Raw genomic sequence first — 18,577 nt, forward strand, 5'->3', positions numbered from 1 at the left:
AAAACCAAAATTACCAGGAAATTTGTATTATGTGCACATTCTGATCCTGACAAGTACCAAAAATAAATAAAAAAATAAATTAAAAAAAATTTTTTAGGTGAGCCCAATTAACATTGTCAGAACTACCTTCCAATCCTATTTTTTTAAAAGAACACATGCAACTCATTTCCAAAATATCAGAACACACATCTCTACAAACCCAAAATTCAGCATTCTAATCCCAGATGTACATAAGCATTTTATACATATTCAGATTTGCTTGAGATGCTCTAGCACTCAGCTTTGGCACTGAAAATTGGTTGCAGAACACATTTCTAGTTTATGTTAAGCCTCAAGAACACTCTTCCTTAAACAAAACAAAACAAAACAAAAAAAGACTTCATGTTGAGATAAGCCAATCCCCAATCTTATTTTTTTCAAGAATGATACTGAAGAGATGAAGAAAGAATGTAACAATTAAGGAGATTTTTAAAAAACATAACATTTTATAATCAGAATTTTGGCATTTTAAATATACATTCTCAGTAAAATTGGGACCACCACTAGGCCATGAATATTGCCCATTCATTCTTATATATGTAAGATTAGAATAATCAAACAAGCTCAGCTCAGCTAGTTTTGAATCTAGTTTTGTAAATAAGTTAACAGCTCAGCTTATCCATTTGGGTCAGATCCATATGGCCATACATCATTTTTAGTGCATTCACTGGGCCTCAGATACTCAGAAAAGCCACTGTTTAACCCTTCAAAGTGGTTCAAAGAACAAAAAATTGGCAAAAAACTTTTTGAAACAGAAGAGATTGTTTTGATCTTGGCCTGACTTTATAATATATCCAGTTCTCATACACAAATCAGGTGGATGACTACTTAAAAAAAAAATGGGAAAACATCATATAAAATACAGATTTTGTCCATGTTAAAAAAGTTTTTAGAAAATAGGCCATATTTTTGTTAGCAAATAAAAAAGCAGGATTATTAAGATGTTACATTTCCATGCATAAAATATCAAAATATTTTTGCAAAGTGCTCATCCAAACATACAATCTTTTTATTCATAGGATAAATGGACTGTGTAAAAAACAAGGAAAATGAAACAAGTAGGCAGAGAGGCAAGTGACAATTGTGCAATATTCAGAATGAATGCATTTATTGGGTGAGCATTGGGGCCCTACCATACTGTTGTCTCTCTGGCACTTTTCAAGAATATATGCATATATGTATCTATTAACACACACAAAAAGCCCAACATGGAATTCTTAGGCCTGTTCACATTAAGGCTGCCTGACATTTTCAACTTGTCAATGCACTTTCTTTGTCCACTAAATTTACTTCCCAGAAAGCCAGTTCTTTTCAAAAATATATTTATTTTAACTAGAAATTTTAGCAGAGTTTCTGTACATATTTTAATAATGTTTACTTTAAAAGAGAACAATTAAAATATGGCATAAATCTTTCAGAATACACTAATGCAGCTTAGTTTTAAGAAGTATGGTACTTCTAAATTTATTCCTACTGTGTAAAATGGCATAATGCAAATAGTACAACTTTTGGCAGTGAATTGCTGCAAGATACAAAGGCAGTACACACATTAGATATTGTACGCCAAGTCAAGCAACTCAGCATTCAACAATTAATATATATGTAAATCTCAAAATTCCACCATTTAATGCTTGCAAGTGTAATTACAAGGATACTGGCCAAAGAACGTATCTTCTGAGAAGACCTAGGTACTGTATACCTATAATGCAACAGTTAGGATTTTGCTCAAATATACACATAGAGAGAGCCCCAAAATGGATTACTGAGAGGATTTTTTTAAAAAACTAATTTCTACATGATTTCTGGGTTCAATAATCTGAAGCATTAAATGCACTTTCTTTCTTCATTTTTTAAAATTTTTCCACTATTTTTAATGACATACACTGACAAACATTTTGTGAAGTTTTGTTTTGTTTTTACTTGTAATTCAATACTTTTTGATGGTAGATTGAGTTTATTAAGCAGTAACCTCAACTCAGTAACAGTTCTAGATGTTCCCAAACTTTCAAAAATGACCTAATGTCATAACACATTTAATGGCATGTATTACATCCCTAATCAGAATGGAATGTTTTAACCCAAATGTAAAAGTTTTACATTATAGTGAAGGGCAGGGATGAGTGTTAAACATGGGCACACTCAGTATTCTTCCTAACACAAAACTCTTAATAATCTTACCTATAGTAATTAAAGTACTATGAAGTAAATAGCCCTAGTGGGCAAAAAAATAAAATAAATCGAACAAGCAAGAAAGCAAGCTGCTTTGAGCTCTTGTAATAGGAAAAAGACAAGCTATAAATAAAATTAATCCAATGGCTCAAATCCTCTTGCATAGCAAGGCATATATAAATGGCAATAACACCCTCAGCCTACAATGTTAATTTAATTTAGAGCTACCCATCCTCCCTCAAGTTCCAGTGTTCTCTTTGACCTGGGGAACCTCCCTCACAGTGGGAACAGAGCCTTCAATACTTGAAAAATGCAGCCACATTGCAGGCAGTGGGATCAGAACTGCTGGTGGTGACATGACAGTGATTTTCTAATATTAAAGTCTTCCTCTTCCCTGTCCTGAAGCTATGAAAGGTTTTCTCAGATGAAAAAGGACAAGTAACAAGCCAGACTCTGAGTTGTCAGTATATCCTCTTTTTAAATTTTTGTTGCCCCATACCACCCAGAGCTTTGAAAGATTACCTTTTTCAGACCACCAAAACCCCCAAAATAAAGCAGAATACCACAAACTACTATTTTTCCAAGCTACAAACGACCAGAATTTCAGATTTGTAAATATTAAGAGGAAGTAATCAACTAGAACTTGTTTATGTAGATACTATTTTCTAGAAAGGAAATGGGGAAATCCTTCAGCTGCATTGCTGCCAATGTGGTCCAAATGATTTTAAGTGTTAAAAAATTTGAAAGCTTTTTAAAAGTCTAAGTAAGAAGGCAATGAGCTAATAAGAAAACCACTGGATTCTGAGCCTCAGCAGCTTTCAAGAAGGGCAGGAAGAATAATTTATTTATTGGAAACAGATTCCAAGGGAAATTTTTGCAGGCATGCAAGCAGATAGAAAGGATGCACACAAGCTAGGTGGAGAAGCCAGACAGGCACTCTCAGGGCTCTACTGTCTACGAGAAATCAAGCTGAGTAGAAAGCTTTTACATAATAGATTATAAAGATTATAGTCACCACTAGATAAGAATAATTAAGAGGTTATTTGAATGTCTGGAGTCATTCTGCAGCCTGAGCACACATCATAATACAACTAATCTGGTTGCTTTTACCTCACAACACAGGCAATAAAGGGCAGATCTGCTAGTTCTTGACTATCTGTTGCATTCAACAAGCTGCCATTCAACAAGAGTCTTTCATACTAATATCTTTATCTTTTCACTTCTGCCAGTTTTATATAAAGGTAGGAAATTACAGACGTAAGACCTCATTTGATCACTAGGCTGGCTTATCCATCATGATCTAGGGCAGTGGTTCCCAATCTTCTATCCCCTGATATTCTTGGGCTAAACCCCCAGAAGCATTCACTACTAGCTGTGATTTCTGGGAGTTGTAGTCCAAGAACATCTGGGAACCACTGGCCTAGGGTGAGGACCCTCCAACTCCCCAAAACTCCCTCAGAAATGAGAGGGGTAGGTGAAGGGTCTGTTTCATGGTCTCAAGGCTGTGGCTCAGCTGCTAAGCTCCTCCCTATCTTTCCCACTAGATAAAGTTGAATTAAGAGTAAAGTCAGTCATAGATTCAGCCAAACCTTTGAGGCACCAGTAGAGTCAACTCTTTCCAGAACTCTCCTTCAGAGAGAATAAAAAGGAGGGACCTAACTCAACTTATGAGAGGATTCAGCAAAAAGATATCTGATCCCAGAGCTTCCAAAGCTCCCTACATGTGACACAAAATTATTTGTTAATATTTATAAATATTTTAATATTTATAAATGCATATGGGTCAGAACTTTGAGGCTTCCAACTAATTACAACTTTTCTCAGCTTGTTTCTTACAATAGAATACATGTAGCAGTACTGTTTACTTTTAAAGTAGACTGTTTGAAAGTTTTGCTTTATCCTTCATTGCATGCAACATTTTCACTAGAAGCCACTGAAATTACGGACTAAAAATATACTGAAAATAAAGAACATTTAGTACAGATCTCCCTACACAGAGACTAGTCACTTTTATACACAAGCCTTTTTTCAACCAAGCAACAAGGCTTTTCTCGTCACAACCTCTGCTTTCCTATCATATTCGTGTGTCAGATTCTGTGAGATTTCCATATATTTCTGGATAAGCAACAATGAATACCTGGGCAAATTCTACATTTCTGATGGTACCCCAGTCTCAGTAACAAAACTAGTGTGCTTGTGTTATGTGTCATCAGGTCAAAAGCCACTGAGATATTCAGCAATTCTATAACTTATGGTGGTCCTTAACAGGCCTTTCTGACTAGATAGCTCAGTGACTTGTCTGGCTAACTCACTCCCCATAGTGGGGAGTTCCACACTGTGCTTTAAGGAAGAAGACCCAGCCTGTGTAGATTGGGCAAGGGCATCTCCAGAGCAGGGTAACAACAAATCACTTCTGAGTATCGTATCAAGAAAAAAGTCACCATAAATCAGACTTGCCTTAATATCACACAATTATAATAGCGCTTTCAAGGTACGTTAGTGGTTTAAGGAGTGGTTTTACGAGTTCTGCCTGTGAATTTCCCAGACTGAATGAGATTTTGTACCCAGATCTCCTGAGTCCTAGTCAATCACTATACCACATTGGATAACTCTGTAAAAGCTACCTCACTTTATTCTTAATTTATACCTTTATCATCACTATCTGTAATGACAATATAACTAATACTGGTAGCACAATACAAATTCTTGTACAAAAACTGCTGAGAATTCTGGAAGATACGCAATGAGCAAACATTCTCATACAGTTTACATGCTCACTCCCACTTTCCTCTATCTTCTTCCCTTAAATAAATCACACTACTACTGAAGCATATATATGTATTTCCTATTTCATGCTTTCCCACTTAAAACTTCTGGAAATCATTTGTCAAACTGCTTAACCAAAAAGAATCTAGTTGAGAAAAACATTAATCCACACGAGAAAGCAGTTACTATTTCCAGAAGCAGCATGCAATTATGTCTGTATGATCAAATATTTTTCTAAGTTAAACAGGCAATATGGAAAATTGTTTTATATAGTAATCAAATGTAAAATAGTACAGACCACACTAGCCTATGCTACACAACAAGGTGCCAGTTTAGCTATTTGCCTCCAGTGAAGATGAAAGAAAGACTACTTCCAAGGGCCTTTCTATACTTTATTAAGCGTGAAAACTGCACAGTGAGAATAAATGTCATAAGAACATAAGAAGAACACTGCTGGATCAGGCCAAGGGCCCATCTAGTCTAGCTTGCTGTATCTCACAGTGGGCCCCACCAGATGCCTCTGGGAGCACATGAGACAACTAGAGACCTGTCTCCTGATACCCCTCCCCTGCATCTGGCATTTGGAGGTACCTTCTTTCTAAGCCTGGAGATTACACATCCTCATCACGGCTTGTAACCTGCATGAATATGTGGTGTGAACTTCTTAAAAATTCTTGCCATTTAATGCTCTTCAAGCACAACTTACATCAATAGGGACCAGAAGACTCTTGCCAAGATGCTGGTTAAAGGAGAGGCACCAGGCTTCAGTGTATCCATTCATATTAGGGACATATTTCCGTATTGTCTCATCATTTAGTCGCAGCCATACACCATCATCATTATGAATCTATTTTTAAAAAGGAAATAACAGAACCCAGGTTACTTAGGTAGCAAATGATAAAAGACTGCAGATGAAGCATAATAGTTGTTTTTTAATAATTTAACTTAAACTTTTTTAACGGCTCAAGATATATAAAGCAGATGAGAATAATAGGTCTAAAATGAAATATAACAAAAGGTTAATCCTGAATCTTAATCCTGAATATTTGCATCATAGGCCAGAATCCTGTTTGTGTTTGTGTGAGGTCAGTGTAATATGCTATGGCTAATTCTAGCTAATCAACAAGATGTCAGGGTGCATCTCACAAGTCTGATCATATGCCTAATCGCAGAGCAAAGAGCACCACCCAGAACCTCATTAATTAATTGCAACTACACAAACCTTTCACAGACACTGATCGGATTCCATCAATGATCTGTGATAACAAAGCACAGCTTGCAAAGTATGACCTCCGACATCACATTTTTCAAAATTAAAACGGCACCTCATGCTCTCTAGGAGTTATGGTGGCAACTTCATCACATTCCTCCCCAACCGGTTTCAGAATGCTTTCCCCACCCCAAATAAAATTTTGAAAAAAGGACCCCAGGGGTTAAAAAAGAGATTCAGCCCACTCAAAAGCATGGCAACATTTCTTCTCTGTTCCCACAGAGATCAAAAAGGAACTTTTTAAAAGTAAAAAAACTATCATGGAGAGAGAGGCAGCCTCTGTGATCAAGGTCACAGATAGCCTCCCGATCTCTGAAATTTGCAGATCTCCACATATCCCAAAGTTATTCTAACAGAGAAATTATTAAACCACAATTGAAATAGTCTTGTGTGCCTCCAGATCACATTAAGTAATGAAAAAAATTTACTCTCAAGGGAAATTATCAGTAATGTAAAGATGAAAATACATGATTTAAAACTAAATAAGTGAGAACCACAAAATTTACAAGTTGAAACAACATGCAGGTGTTAATTAAATAAAACAAATATTTCACTTAACTGTACAAAATATTTTCCATTAATTTGGCTGATTTGAAAAAAGTTGAAATGAAATACATAATTTCCAAATAATCAACAGAAACATTTTCTACCCAGTTTTGCCAAAAACCGATCTGTTGCAGGCTGCTGCACAGGTTTATATAAATAGTGAAAGCAAAAATGGGTGGTTATTAATGTACAGCCTGATGCATTTACGCCCATTTACATATACATTCTGGCCAAGATCCAAAGACCTTAACACACTGAAGGGCTCTCCTGCCCTCAGATAGATTTCAGACTATACTCTTTGAACAGAAATCACTTTTGAAGCCATTCACGTTTCATTTAGGCTTCTGTGATATATCCTGTTTCAGAATCTCACATCCAAAGCTCATCAATCAAAAAATGAGGTTGGCCATACAGTTCTTTGGATGCCAGCCTGTATACATCATTGAACATTCCAGTTCATAGAGATTTCTTACAGTTTACCTCATCAATAAATGTAATGGATCCATTGACTTTTACTATGCCTATCTGTTCACTCTGAAGGGAAGGGTGGCTACGGATACGCAGCCCTGCACTGTCCTTGGCCACAAATTTGCGAACCTAAGAGAAGCAAAAAGACAGTAAGAAAGAAAAATCTGAAGGTTTTTTTTTCCTTTTCCAAATCCCCAGTGATTCAATCAGCCTACTTTAGTGCAATTTACTACACTAAGCAACAGGATTTTAGAAATTAGAAGTGAACCTGCGATCCTCCTCCCAAGAGACCACACTATGAATTAATATATTTGGTGCAGATGGGAAAGCACATAATTCAAAACTGTGTATGCTTGGTTCTCATGTACAAGGAAGATTCTTACAAATACAAAGTTTTCTTCTTTTCATTTTGACAGTCTTCCTACTGAACATAAATGTATGGTATAATCTTTGAATAAGACCATTAGACCAGCTAGTCCAGTAGTGCCTAATCCAGCACACAGTGGCGCTCACAAACTACATGACTTTTATTAAAAATACACCAGCGATGGAATCCAGGAATTTCTGCCACATGCTCTAATATCTGGCTCAAATGCAAAATCCTGGATAATATAGCTCATTCACTTAAGTACACTAGTTTCATTTTTGAGAAATGACTGGGTATAACTCAGTGGATTGGAGCTGGTAAACTAGAAACTTGAATCCCCAAGGTGCCTGCCAGGGAATAGTATAGCTGATGGAGTTACAAGCCCGATACAGCCTTCAGCAAGCTCTCAGAGTGCCACCAAAAGGAGAAACTGACAAGCCATTTCTGAGTACATTTCACCCTGGGATGATATTGCCATAAGTCTAAATAAACTCGAGAACACATAATTACTATTGTCAAATTAGTTCTCATACCTTATTTGGCAAGGGCTCTGCTTTTGGTTTTACCAGCTGGGTTCCTGGTGGTATCATTCCTTTTGGAGGATCTTTCACTTTTACTTCTAATCCAGCATCTGTAGGGTAAGAAAATACTGTGAAGTCTAAATAATAAAATTTTAAAATGACTCACTGAAAGTTATTTCATTTATATTACATTTCCATTCTAAATAATGCAGAATTGCCTTCACTGTAAAAATTCTAGTTTGTTCAGTGACAATGAGTGTAAGATAAGTGTTACTCCTAAATTTAAATCTAAATCATCTTCTTAACAGGATGAGTCTTGAAAATATTGGTTAAAATCTTGTTGTATAGTTGCACTAATGGAACAGCAGTGGCATAACTTGCAAAGACAAACTGCTACTAATTAAGAAATCATTGTTTTGATTCCTTAGTGCACACCAGTAGGGTGACTGGCGCATGACCAGGAATCCACACAATGATTCATTTATCAGCAATAATTTGCCACTGCAAATCACACCATTTTCCTTCTGCCAACTTATCTATGCAACAGAAATTTGGCTATTAATTCTGTTTAGACAATATAGTGCCAAGGTCCCACTGGAAGAACAAAGAGTAGCAAGTTCTTTAACAGATCTTCAGTTCACAAATCAATAAAAAGTTCAGCTATTCACACAAGACTGCACTTAAAGACATGGGTAGTCCTACTGTAATACAGAAGACTAAGCACATGATAAAACATTCAAACAATTTAAATTTCTTTACTCTTAAAAAGATGTCTGAAACAGCACTGCTTTCCATGAAACCTTCCATGTGTCAGAATACATGCATGTCTGCATGCATGTATGCATGTATTTGAAAGATGTGTATATGTAAACAAACATTATTTCTTATTTCATATAAAAGACTTCAACCCAACATTAATTCCAGAAGTCCATGAGAAGGCGCATGTGTGAATGTATTGTATGAAGAACTTGCATATGTATGAATGAAAGCTTAAATGGTTCTCATGTAACTGAGTTACAATGAAAAAAATAGCTGAACATTAAATGACATCATCTGCATTTAGCTTGTATTAGGCAGAACTCCTGTGTGAGCCCATACTTTGCTTCCCTGTATGATGGTGGCAGTGGATTCAAGCAGATACAGCTTATGATCAAGTATGAACTACAGAAATGTGCCAGAACACATCTTCCAGTCATTAGGCATTCACCTTTTATCATAGTTGTAATGTCCAATTCTATTCTTGTTTAATTCTATATAATTTTGGTTTATTTAATATACCTCCTCGACTACAGATAAATAAAATAAGATAAAAATTCCACAATTTCTGTGAAGTATGTTTTCCATTTATTTGATCTGCTAGATATACTGGAGTGGGCATGGATCCCAAATATTTTAAATATTATTTTGAGGCAGGATAAAACTAAACTTTGTTTGAAATTTCAGATTTGCAATAAAACATGCTGTTATGGATTTACCAACAATTTGACACTGTACAGAGACTTTTATGTACCTATTTCAATGCCATCAATAGTAACATGAATGGTGTAGAGACCAACTGCTCCTGGAGTCCAGTTAGCACAATAAGTACCATCATTGTTGACTCTTATCAACATGTTTTCACTTGGTCTAGGGAAAAAAGGATAATAAAATCATATTACACTACCCATCCATTTCAACTTTAATTTCATTCTACTCCTCAAAAGGAGGATTTTCCTCAGAAAATCTAGCATTATATTTTGAAAAATAAGAAACTAAAGATTAAAGCGATACAGTGTAGTCATCTCTGCAAAAACAATTCAAAGGTAAAAATTATCCAAATACTGTACTGTATTCTATTTATCTCCAGGTTTTTCCTCCTAACACATCCTCTTGACACGTCCCCTACTAACTTTGGCTATGATCTCCAAAAATAATGTAATAAAGACTAGGGACCTAAAAAGTATTAGATCTCTGCCCCCCAGTAGCAGTATCACTGCACTTCACAATGGAAAGCCACTTTTGAAACTACGGGAGCTTTCAAAAATAGTTTAAATATGTCACGGAATTAGCTTTCAAAATGCTTTGACAAGAAATGCTTGTGACTTAGTTCATATGGAAAACAGAAATTTAGACAAGAACCACTGCACATAAAAATGTAGAAATTATTTCCAATGAGGGCAAAGCTGGTCATTGAGCTACATAGCTTAACACAAGTAAAATAAATGAGGTCTAAACTTGCAATTTTTAAATGTTGCATTTTCTGAAGTACTAATATCTGAGCAAGGTTTTTATTTTAAAAAAAATCACTTTAATTATACAGAAGATAATTTTTTACACTTCTTTTATTTCCTAAATTTTGTAAAAAAAAATATTGTTACCTCTTAGGTGTAGGTGATGCAAAGCGTAATTCTTCGAAGGAATAGTTCTCATATGCCTATAAAAGCAAACAGCATATCAAACAGCATCTCTTGTATTAGTATTCAAGTCAATAATTTCATTGAGAATGACAATACTGCCTTTACTTCAACAATTTTTAAGGAGCTAGATGCACTAATATTCCTCAAACAGGAATACCAAGAAAATTCCTGATCCTAAAATGAGCTAAATATTGCACCACATGGAAACACAGGAGAGAAACTTTCTAAACTCTTTATGGTAGCAAAACTGCCACCAACACTGCCTTTCCCCCCCTTTTTGGTACTACATTCATTCAGGCTGTTCACTTGAACATTTGGGAACTAGTGAGATAATAGGATCAGTTTTGCTGGAACTTTTGAATTGACTGACATTATTTTACACATGTTGGATATTATTTTATTCACTGCATCATATCTTGAGCTATGCTGATATTTGGCAGGTTAGAACTATCTTAGTAAAATAAATAAATGAATAAATAAATAAAAAAATATAATCACATGCAAGGATCTATATTACTGGTTTTTAGGAATTCTGTATAAAGAACAGTTAGAAAGAAAAAATCATACCTACCTAAAGAAAAGAAACATGTTGATGCCTAGTTATTTTTCATTTTTGTTAATTTTTTTATTAATAAATATGCTCAGATCTGAACATTTCAAAGTGGTATATAAAACTGAAACACACAACACACAGAATGAAAAGTAACTATATTGTCCATGAAACAGCTAATACAGTGGATTACACAGTAAAGGCTGCAGTAACAGAAGTTTCTCCATGTCTCTAAAAGCAGAAATTGGTGTATGTCAAATTGCAGAGATTTCACACAGTAAATACCACAATGCTAAATAACCTGCTCCCTGTTATTTTTTTCAGTTTCCTCTCATCAGAGTTCAGGATTTAAAAACTAAACTGCACTATTTACCTTCATCATTGTAACAGCAATATAGCGAGCCTCCTTCACTATCATTGGTTCATATGAAGCATCGAGTTTTGGAGAAGGAAGTCCTCCAAAGGTCATATCAGTGACAACTGCAGTAGCGCCTGCAGGACTTCCAGGAATACGCTGCAGTTTTTTTGCCTGTTCATGTTGCAAGGAAGTCTTTTTCTGGGAAACAGGAATTGCTTTGACTTCCACCTGAAAATTTCCAGTAAATTTCCAGTAAGAAAAATAAAAATATAATAAATAGCTAATGAATGTAAACATTCTGAATTAACTTGGAAACACAGATGATTAAGATACATTTCTAGATCAACAAACGAAATGCAAAGCAAACCTGTTTTTGCTACTCCAACTGAATGCCAGAGAAAACAAGCCTACATTTTCTAAATTTCTACATCTTATATATCAAGACAGACTACAAGGATGAAGTTTATTTATTTATTAAATTTATACACTGGCTTCCTTGCCCAAGAAATCCAACTACAGTGGGGTCTTGACTTGAGAACTTAATCCGTATTGGAAGGCGGTTCTCAAGTCAAAAAGTTCTCAGGTCAAATCTGCATTTCCCATAGGAATGCATTGAAAACCATTTGATTCGTATCTGCTCTTTTCCGTCCATAGAAACTAATGGGAAGCTGCTATTCAGCCTTCGACCACTAGAGGGGGATATTTTGTTTCTTTTTTTCTTAGGTCAAGAAAGGTTCAGGGAAGGCAGGGAAAATACAGTCCAGGCAGTACAGGACCAGGCAGTCTGAAGACTGTCTCCCAATCCACTCTCTAAACGCTGGGACGAGTGAGGAAGCAGACAGGTACCATTTTCACTGGCCAACAGTTAACTGAAAGTTCAAATTTTGCACTTTCCCTGCCTCCCACGTGGTTTTTTTTCAGTTCTTAACTCAAATCTAAGTATGTAAGTCAAGTCAATATTTTCCTATGAGAGTGGTTCTTAAGTCAAAATGTTCTTAACTCAAGCCGTTCTTAAGTCAAGACCCCACTGTAGTTCTCAACTAGATCTGATAAAAATGAATAATATTGATTTTTAAGTTATTATGTGAGGCACCGAAATGTAAAGTGACAAAGGAGTGGGAATGGCTTTTTGAAGAAATTACTATACTTCCAGGTAGCAAAAGCAGACATATTACAGATATTAGCAGACTCATCACTGATCACTTTCTAAAGTTTCTATATGTTGGTTGTGCTCCAAATTTTATGAAGATAAGCCATGGGGGCCAATCTTACATATAACAACAAAAAAATAATAACAGTGAAAATCAGGACAAGGCTGCTTGTTTCTCAGAACAATACAAATTTAGGAATAAGTGATATCTTTACTGGACCATTAAGAAAATAAAACAAAACAAAAAAAAAGAAAATAGAGAGCTTTTGAAAGCTCGCTCTATTTTTTGTCTTATTTTTTTAACAGTCCAATAAAGCGATCAACTATTATTGCAGCAATAATAACTACAATTAGATCCTGAAATTCAAGAAAATGTTAGATCCTGAAATTTAAGAGAAAAAATCAAAATGCCATCTTCTGCAATTTAAGTTGTGTTATTGAAAATTAATCTGTTAGTATCAAGAGGAACTTTTAAAACTCAAACTATTACCTTCATATTGGGCACGTGAACAACATCACCATACTGGTCTTTTGTTTGCACAGTAATAATAGTAGGCCAACCACATCGGATGTCATCTTTATTCAGAATCAAAGATGTTTTTTGTGGATCTGCATAAGAATCTGGCTGAAGCCATCTAAAGTGGGAAGAATAAACAAAAAAACAAAAACAAATTTAAAGCTCCTTTTATTGCCATGCTTCATAAGTATATGATGTACCTAAGAAACATTAAACTTGGAAAACATGCAATTGTAATATGGTAAGAAATCTTAACTATGATCACAGAAACATAGTCTTGTGTCCCTGTGTACAGTTTTAAACTCTTGCTTATACACCACATTTATGCCAGTTTTAATTTCAGTATTTGGGGCTTTTATTTCAAATGATCAAAATGGCATGTTTTTCCCACAGTTATTAAATGTTGCAAAGACAAATAAACTTAAACTGAACAGCAAACATGTGACAATATATTCACACCAAAAAACGTTAGTTTTGGTGTAAATACACGGTTTTGCTTGCCATTTTAGTTCACTTAAAATGAAACTACTATAACAGATGGTCACTGCCATAAACCAGTAAATACCTTGCGAGCCGTCCTCCACTAGATCCCGGCACACAGGAAATGAAATCCTCCAGAAATGATTGTTCATTGCTTTGTACTTGCAATGGAAGACTTCCTTCAAGTGCCTCCAAGATAGTTGGGGAATGAGACAATGCTAAACCTTTACCCAAGATGCCTGAGTGAGATTTGCAAACCTAATTGAGAAAATATTAACCATTTATCAGCTAAACAACTGTATTGGCATTTAAAACACCATTATCTTTGGGGATAAATTCATTTTCAAACATTATTTATTAAAACTTCCTCAACTTAAAAATTAAAACCAAAAGAACAGAAACATTTAAAAGATTGTAAAAGTTTTATTTTAGCTCCCAAAAATGTACATCTTATAGGCCTTCTGGATTTTCCAATTTTTTTTTTTTGAAAATGAGCAGAACTGGGTTTCTCTCCCTTGGCAATTCCACTGACAAGATAACATCCCAATGATAAAGCTCATTCTGTCAGAAGATCAATACAGCTAGCTGTGGTACATTATGCAAATGGAGAGGATACTGTTTGGCCCTTAAACTGATAAAGAAGCGCACCAGAACAGAGTAGACTTTGGTCTAGATGAGCGCGGTATAAATTGAATAAATAAATAAATATCTTGGAGGTGGTAGATCTCCCCTCTCCACACAGCTACCATGCACTCTAAACATCTTCTCTGAAAGGCTGGGAAGCCTTTCAGAGCAGGGTTCCACATGTTGTAGAAGGAGGAGGGAAAGAGGAGAATATCTCACTGCAGACGCATGGGGTCTTGCATAGGAACAGAGGAAACTGCCTCTATTGAGCTCCACTGACAGATCTCAGATCAGAGTCCATCAGTGCAACGACTCAATAGAATCTTGGCCTATATAAAGACATTTAATGTGAAGTGGGGAGGCTGACCCTTAAGAGAAACTATCAGAGTGGTATAACTAAATCATGACAGGTTGCTTGTGCAGGTAATGGGTGAATACCTTGACTACTGTGTCTTTTAGTGGAAAGACATAGAAGTAGTAGCTATGCCATATCACATGTCACAGTACTGTTATTGCAAATACAGAACAATTCTTTCATTACTGACTAGAAGACTGGTTCTCAATAAAGGAAACAAACAGGCTTTTTAAAATGGTACAACCACGCAATAGAACTCAGAAACCTGAACACAGACCTTACACTGAGACTCCTGCTGAGAACTAAAGCTACATTTTGGGCAAGTAATAGGCATGCAGAAAGGGACTACTGAAGAAATGAAACTGACAGACACTCCAGCAAGATATACTTAACAGTTAGCAGTTAATAATGGGTGGATCAACCACAATGAAGAGATGTGAATAGCTAGGGGCTCAAATCTAGTCTGTTAACCGAGTCAGAGAAAGTTCCCTCCTGAGATTCCTAAACAGCATATTTAATCACATTTTAAGTACTGAGTTCAATTCAAAGTCCTTACTCTTGATCCTTCACTTGGGACTTTAAAAGCTACATGAAAGAACTTCCACAATTTAAAAATCATGGCAAGCTGCATATCTTCATGCTCTTTCTATTCTGCAGGAGGAGGTGATCACCTCAGGCAGAATATATGGGGAGGAGGTGGTAACATGGCCATCTGTTCTTCCTTACAGAATCCATGGCCATTCCCCAGTCCAGGACCTCCTATGCTTGTCTCAGGTGTAGAAGAAGAGACTATCCCACTGCAAATATGGGTGTTTCAACTGCCATTCCAACAGGTTCTGCATGTAGAGGGGCTGCTATCGTGTTCGTTGCATCTGGCAGCAAACTGTCTCAGACTTAAATGCTCATGTATAGAAAGGAGAATATAAATTATATTAAACATAAAAGATAATTGTGTATGAAGCGTTTCTCTGAATTCCTGTTTATGTTTGGTCATACGTAGTATAAGCCCTCACTTACCCTGGAAAAAAAGGAAATTCAGTTGTGCCTAAGCAAGCAGCCAAGGAGCTAGTGTGAAGAGAGTGCAAGATAGGGGAAAAACTGTCTATCTGAAATGAAATGCCTCAAATTGAACTCGCACTCTATCATGAAGAATAAGGACAAGCCATTCTGTGGGGTGTTTGTAAATTAAAGATGGCACACAAAGTCTACTTTGAGCTCCTTTTGGAAAGAACTGGAAATGTAATTTCATTTGAAAACAGCTATGTCCATGACCCTTCACTTGGGATACGTTTAGAGGTACTATGGCCAGAAGGTGATTAGATGTACCAATGCCATTATGCTATTTCCTTTCTTTCACAGGATGTTCCAAATTAGTCAATTAACAGAATGGCTCCGCTGATTTATTTTACATACAGCAGACTCAAGGAAGAAAGGCTGCAAACATGTTAGAAACACAAAATATGGTTCTATCATAACCTGAGGAATTCTGAATATTATTAGAATGCCTACTATACAGTGGATCCTCAACTTACGGAATTAATCCGTATTGGAACGGTGGCCGCAGGTCAAAAATTCCGTAGGCCGAGGGTCCATTTCCCATAGGAATGCATTGAAAACCATTTAATCCGTTCAAGCCAAAGGAAAAAAAATCCTGGGTTTCCAAAGCTGCACCCACTGCCTTCTGTCTCCGCTGCCCTCTGCCTCCCATCCCTGTGGGGACGGGAAGCAGAAGGCACAGGGGACAGGAGACAGAGGGCAGCGGGTGCAGTTTTGGAAGCCCGGGAAGCCGAAAGCCGCTCCGCACTCGCTGCCGGCTTTTGGGGATTAGAAAGCTGCACCCACTGCCCTCTTGTCTCCTGTCCCAGGTGCCCTGGGAACCGGGGAAAGGAGACAAGAGGACAGTGGGTGCTGCTTTCTAAGCCCCGAAAGCCAGCAGTGGGCACGGAGCAGCTTTCAGCTCGCAAGCTGAAAGCTTCGAAAGCTGCACCCACTGCCCTCTGTCTCCTGTCCCTAGTGCCCTCTGCCTGCTGTCCACAGGAGGCAGAGGGCACCAGGGACAGGAGACAAGAGGGTAGCGGGGGCTGCTTTGAATTTCCTGCCCATTCCCCCTGCCTTTTGTAGGTCAAAGCTCCGGCCGCAAGTCAAACTAAAATTTTAAGGCCGGAACTTTTCGTACCTTGAAATTTCCGTAAGTAGGGACCTTCGTAAGTCGAGAGTCCACTGTAGTTGAAATTAAGTAAGTGGCTTCTCGGCTTACACAAAACTTCAAGAAAGTGAATGGTATCTTTAGTGGGCTACCAAGACCAGCGTATATGGCTTCAGCACAGGAAGCATGCACTTCTCTGATTTTCCATCCCCACCCCACTGCAGCTATGTCTTTGAGAATGTTTATTACATTGAACCTGGAGATTATACAACAGTATAATATATTCCCTTGCACAAACAAATTAAGCCATCTTTCAACACTTCTCTGTTAGCAAAACATCTCATTATTTTATTTTACAAGAGTAAAGTAAAACAGTACCTGCAGAGCAGCTTCCTCCAATATCTCAAGATCTTCTTCAAATTCACTGCCTATTTACAAAAGTAAAAAACAAACTATGAAATCAAAATACAAGTGAATGCATTTAAAGAATACTAAATTCCCATCTAATGAACTAGAAACTTGCTTTTTCCTTAATCTTGTTTCTAGCAGTCACAAAATGTCTGTTCACTGGCTCCAACAAAACAAGAGCATGTGAAAGTTATGTAAAATTGCTGGAAAGAAAGCTTAACTATTGTGTTGAAAATCCACTTGACCCACTGTAAAGATAACTCATGCAAACAAACTCCAGATAATTTTTTAAAATTATGTTAGTACAGGGTGGCTAATCTCAGAGGAGATGTAGATTATTTTTAGATTGTCAGCAGACAGAGGACTGTATTTCTAAAAACTGAAACTAAAAAGGCAATTTGTATAATGTTTTCATTTCTAAATTCTAGCGCAATGGTTCTATACTGTAAAGGCTGCTATAAATTGCAGCTACTGAAAAAGGATTTAATTGAGAAAATGCATTTTTACCGGTAAAAACCCTTACACTTTCTAGTGGCCCTGAATCTGTTTAAAAATTTAAATTAGAATGCAGAGGTACTAGTGTCTCCTTGAAACATGGCAAAACTGCTCAAAAGAAAAAAAAACATTAGGGCTATAAGGATGATGGTGTAGCAAGGGGTGCTGGACTGTAAAAATGGCCCTAGGGCTGCATGCATCCCCACAAGTCATATTTTCTAACTGTACTACTGCAGAGATGCCCATCTCTGCAGTAGTACGGTTAGAAAATGTGACATCAGTCATTACCCCAAGTCCTGCTAGGTCAGAACATTAAAAAAATAAAAACTATTTGATAAAAAGTATTTCATTTAAGAAGATGAGATATACAGAAAGTCATTGTGAAATAATAATACAATAATAATAATAATAATAATAATAATAATAATTGTGAAATAATAATACAATAATTTGAGAAATTTCTATAGTCTTTAAGAGACTGGTATACTACATCTCTTGGCTGAAGCTCACAGAACTGACTGTCAAGCAACTCCATATATTAAGCCAGAAAGTTGGCCCTCTTCATCAAAAAAGTAATCCTAGATATCAGATAGCTAATTACCATGAAAGCTTGAGAGACTCTCAAAAGTGGTTTAATGATGTGGGATTACAAAATGCAATTTCATACAATAAAATATCTTGTTTAATATGCAGAAGCCTATAAATATATAAAGAAAGTTCTCTGGCCAGAACCTGTCATCTTAATATCACATATTTTCTATTCCCAGTGTCCCTCAAAACCTGTGTTGCAATTTTGCACTGAATTCTATACAACCAACTATTCCTTTTGAGAAAGACATACCAACAGGAAGTGCCAGATCTTTTTTCATCAAGGCAGCTGCACATACTCCTCCTAAATTAGCCAGCTCTTTTTCAAGTTGAATGATACCCTTGAAATAAATAAAACAAACAA

General features: G+C 36.4%; 1 protein-coding gene across 31 annotated transcripts in view; it reads right to left on the minus strand.

The window, feature by feature from the left end:
* Window positions 1–18,577, minus strand: part of MYCBP2 (MYC binding protein 2) — a 251,648-nt gene that overhangs the window by 87,220 nt on the left and 145,851 nt on the right. For 22 of the 31 annotated variants that reach the window (XM_078390789.1, XM_078390788.1, XM_078390784.1 and 19 more), the window contains 10 exons: window positions 18,467–18,554; window positions 17,101–17,150; window positions 13,683–13,855; window positions 13,091–13,235; window positions 11,466–11,678; window positions 10,504–10,559; window positions 9,657–9,772; window positions 8,159–8,256; window positions 7,271–7,387; window positions 5,681–5,821 (listed from right to left, as the gene is read on the minus strand). In XM_078390789.1, the coding sequence (XP_078246915.1) occupies window positions 5,681–5,821; window positions 7,271–7,387; window positions 8,159–8,256; window positions 9,657–9,772; window positions 10,504–10,559; window positions 11,466–11,678; window positions 13,091–13,235; window positions 13,683–13,855; window positions 17,101–17,150; window positions 18,467–18,554 (1,197 nt within the window). Of the gene's footprint in view, window positions 1–5,680; window positions 5,822–7,270; window positions 7,388–8,158; window positions 8,257–9,656; window positions 9,773–10,503; window positions 10,560–11,465; window positions 11,679–13,090; window positions 13,236–13,682; window positions 13,856–17,100; window positions 17,151–18,462; window positions 18,555–18,577 lie in introns of all 31 variants that reach the window. The other 9 variants (XM_078390804.1, XM_078390803.1, XM_078390801.1 and 6 more) reach the window with 2 other exon arrangements.

This window comes from Pogona vitticeps, chromosome 3, assembly GCF_051106095.1.
Source record: "Pogona vitticeps strain Pit_001003342236 chromosome 3, PviZW2.1, whole genome shotgun sequence".
Lineage (NCBI taxonomy): Eukaryota > Metazoa > Chordata > Lepidosauria > Squamata > Agamidae > Pogona > Pogona vitticeps.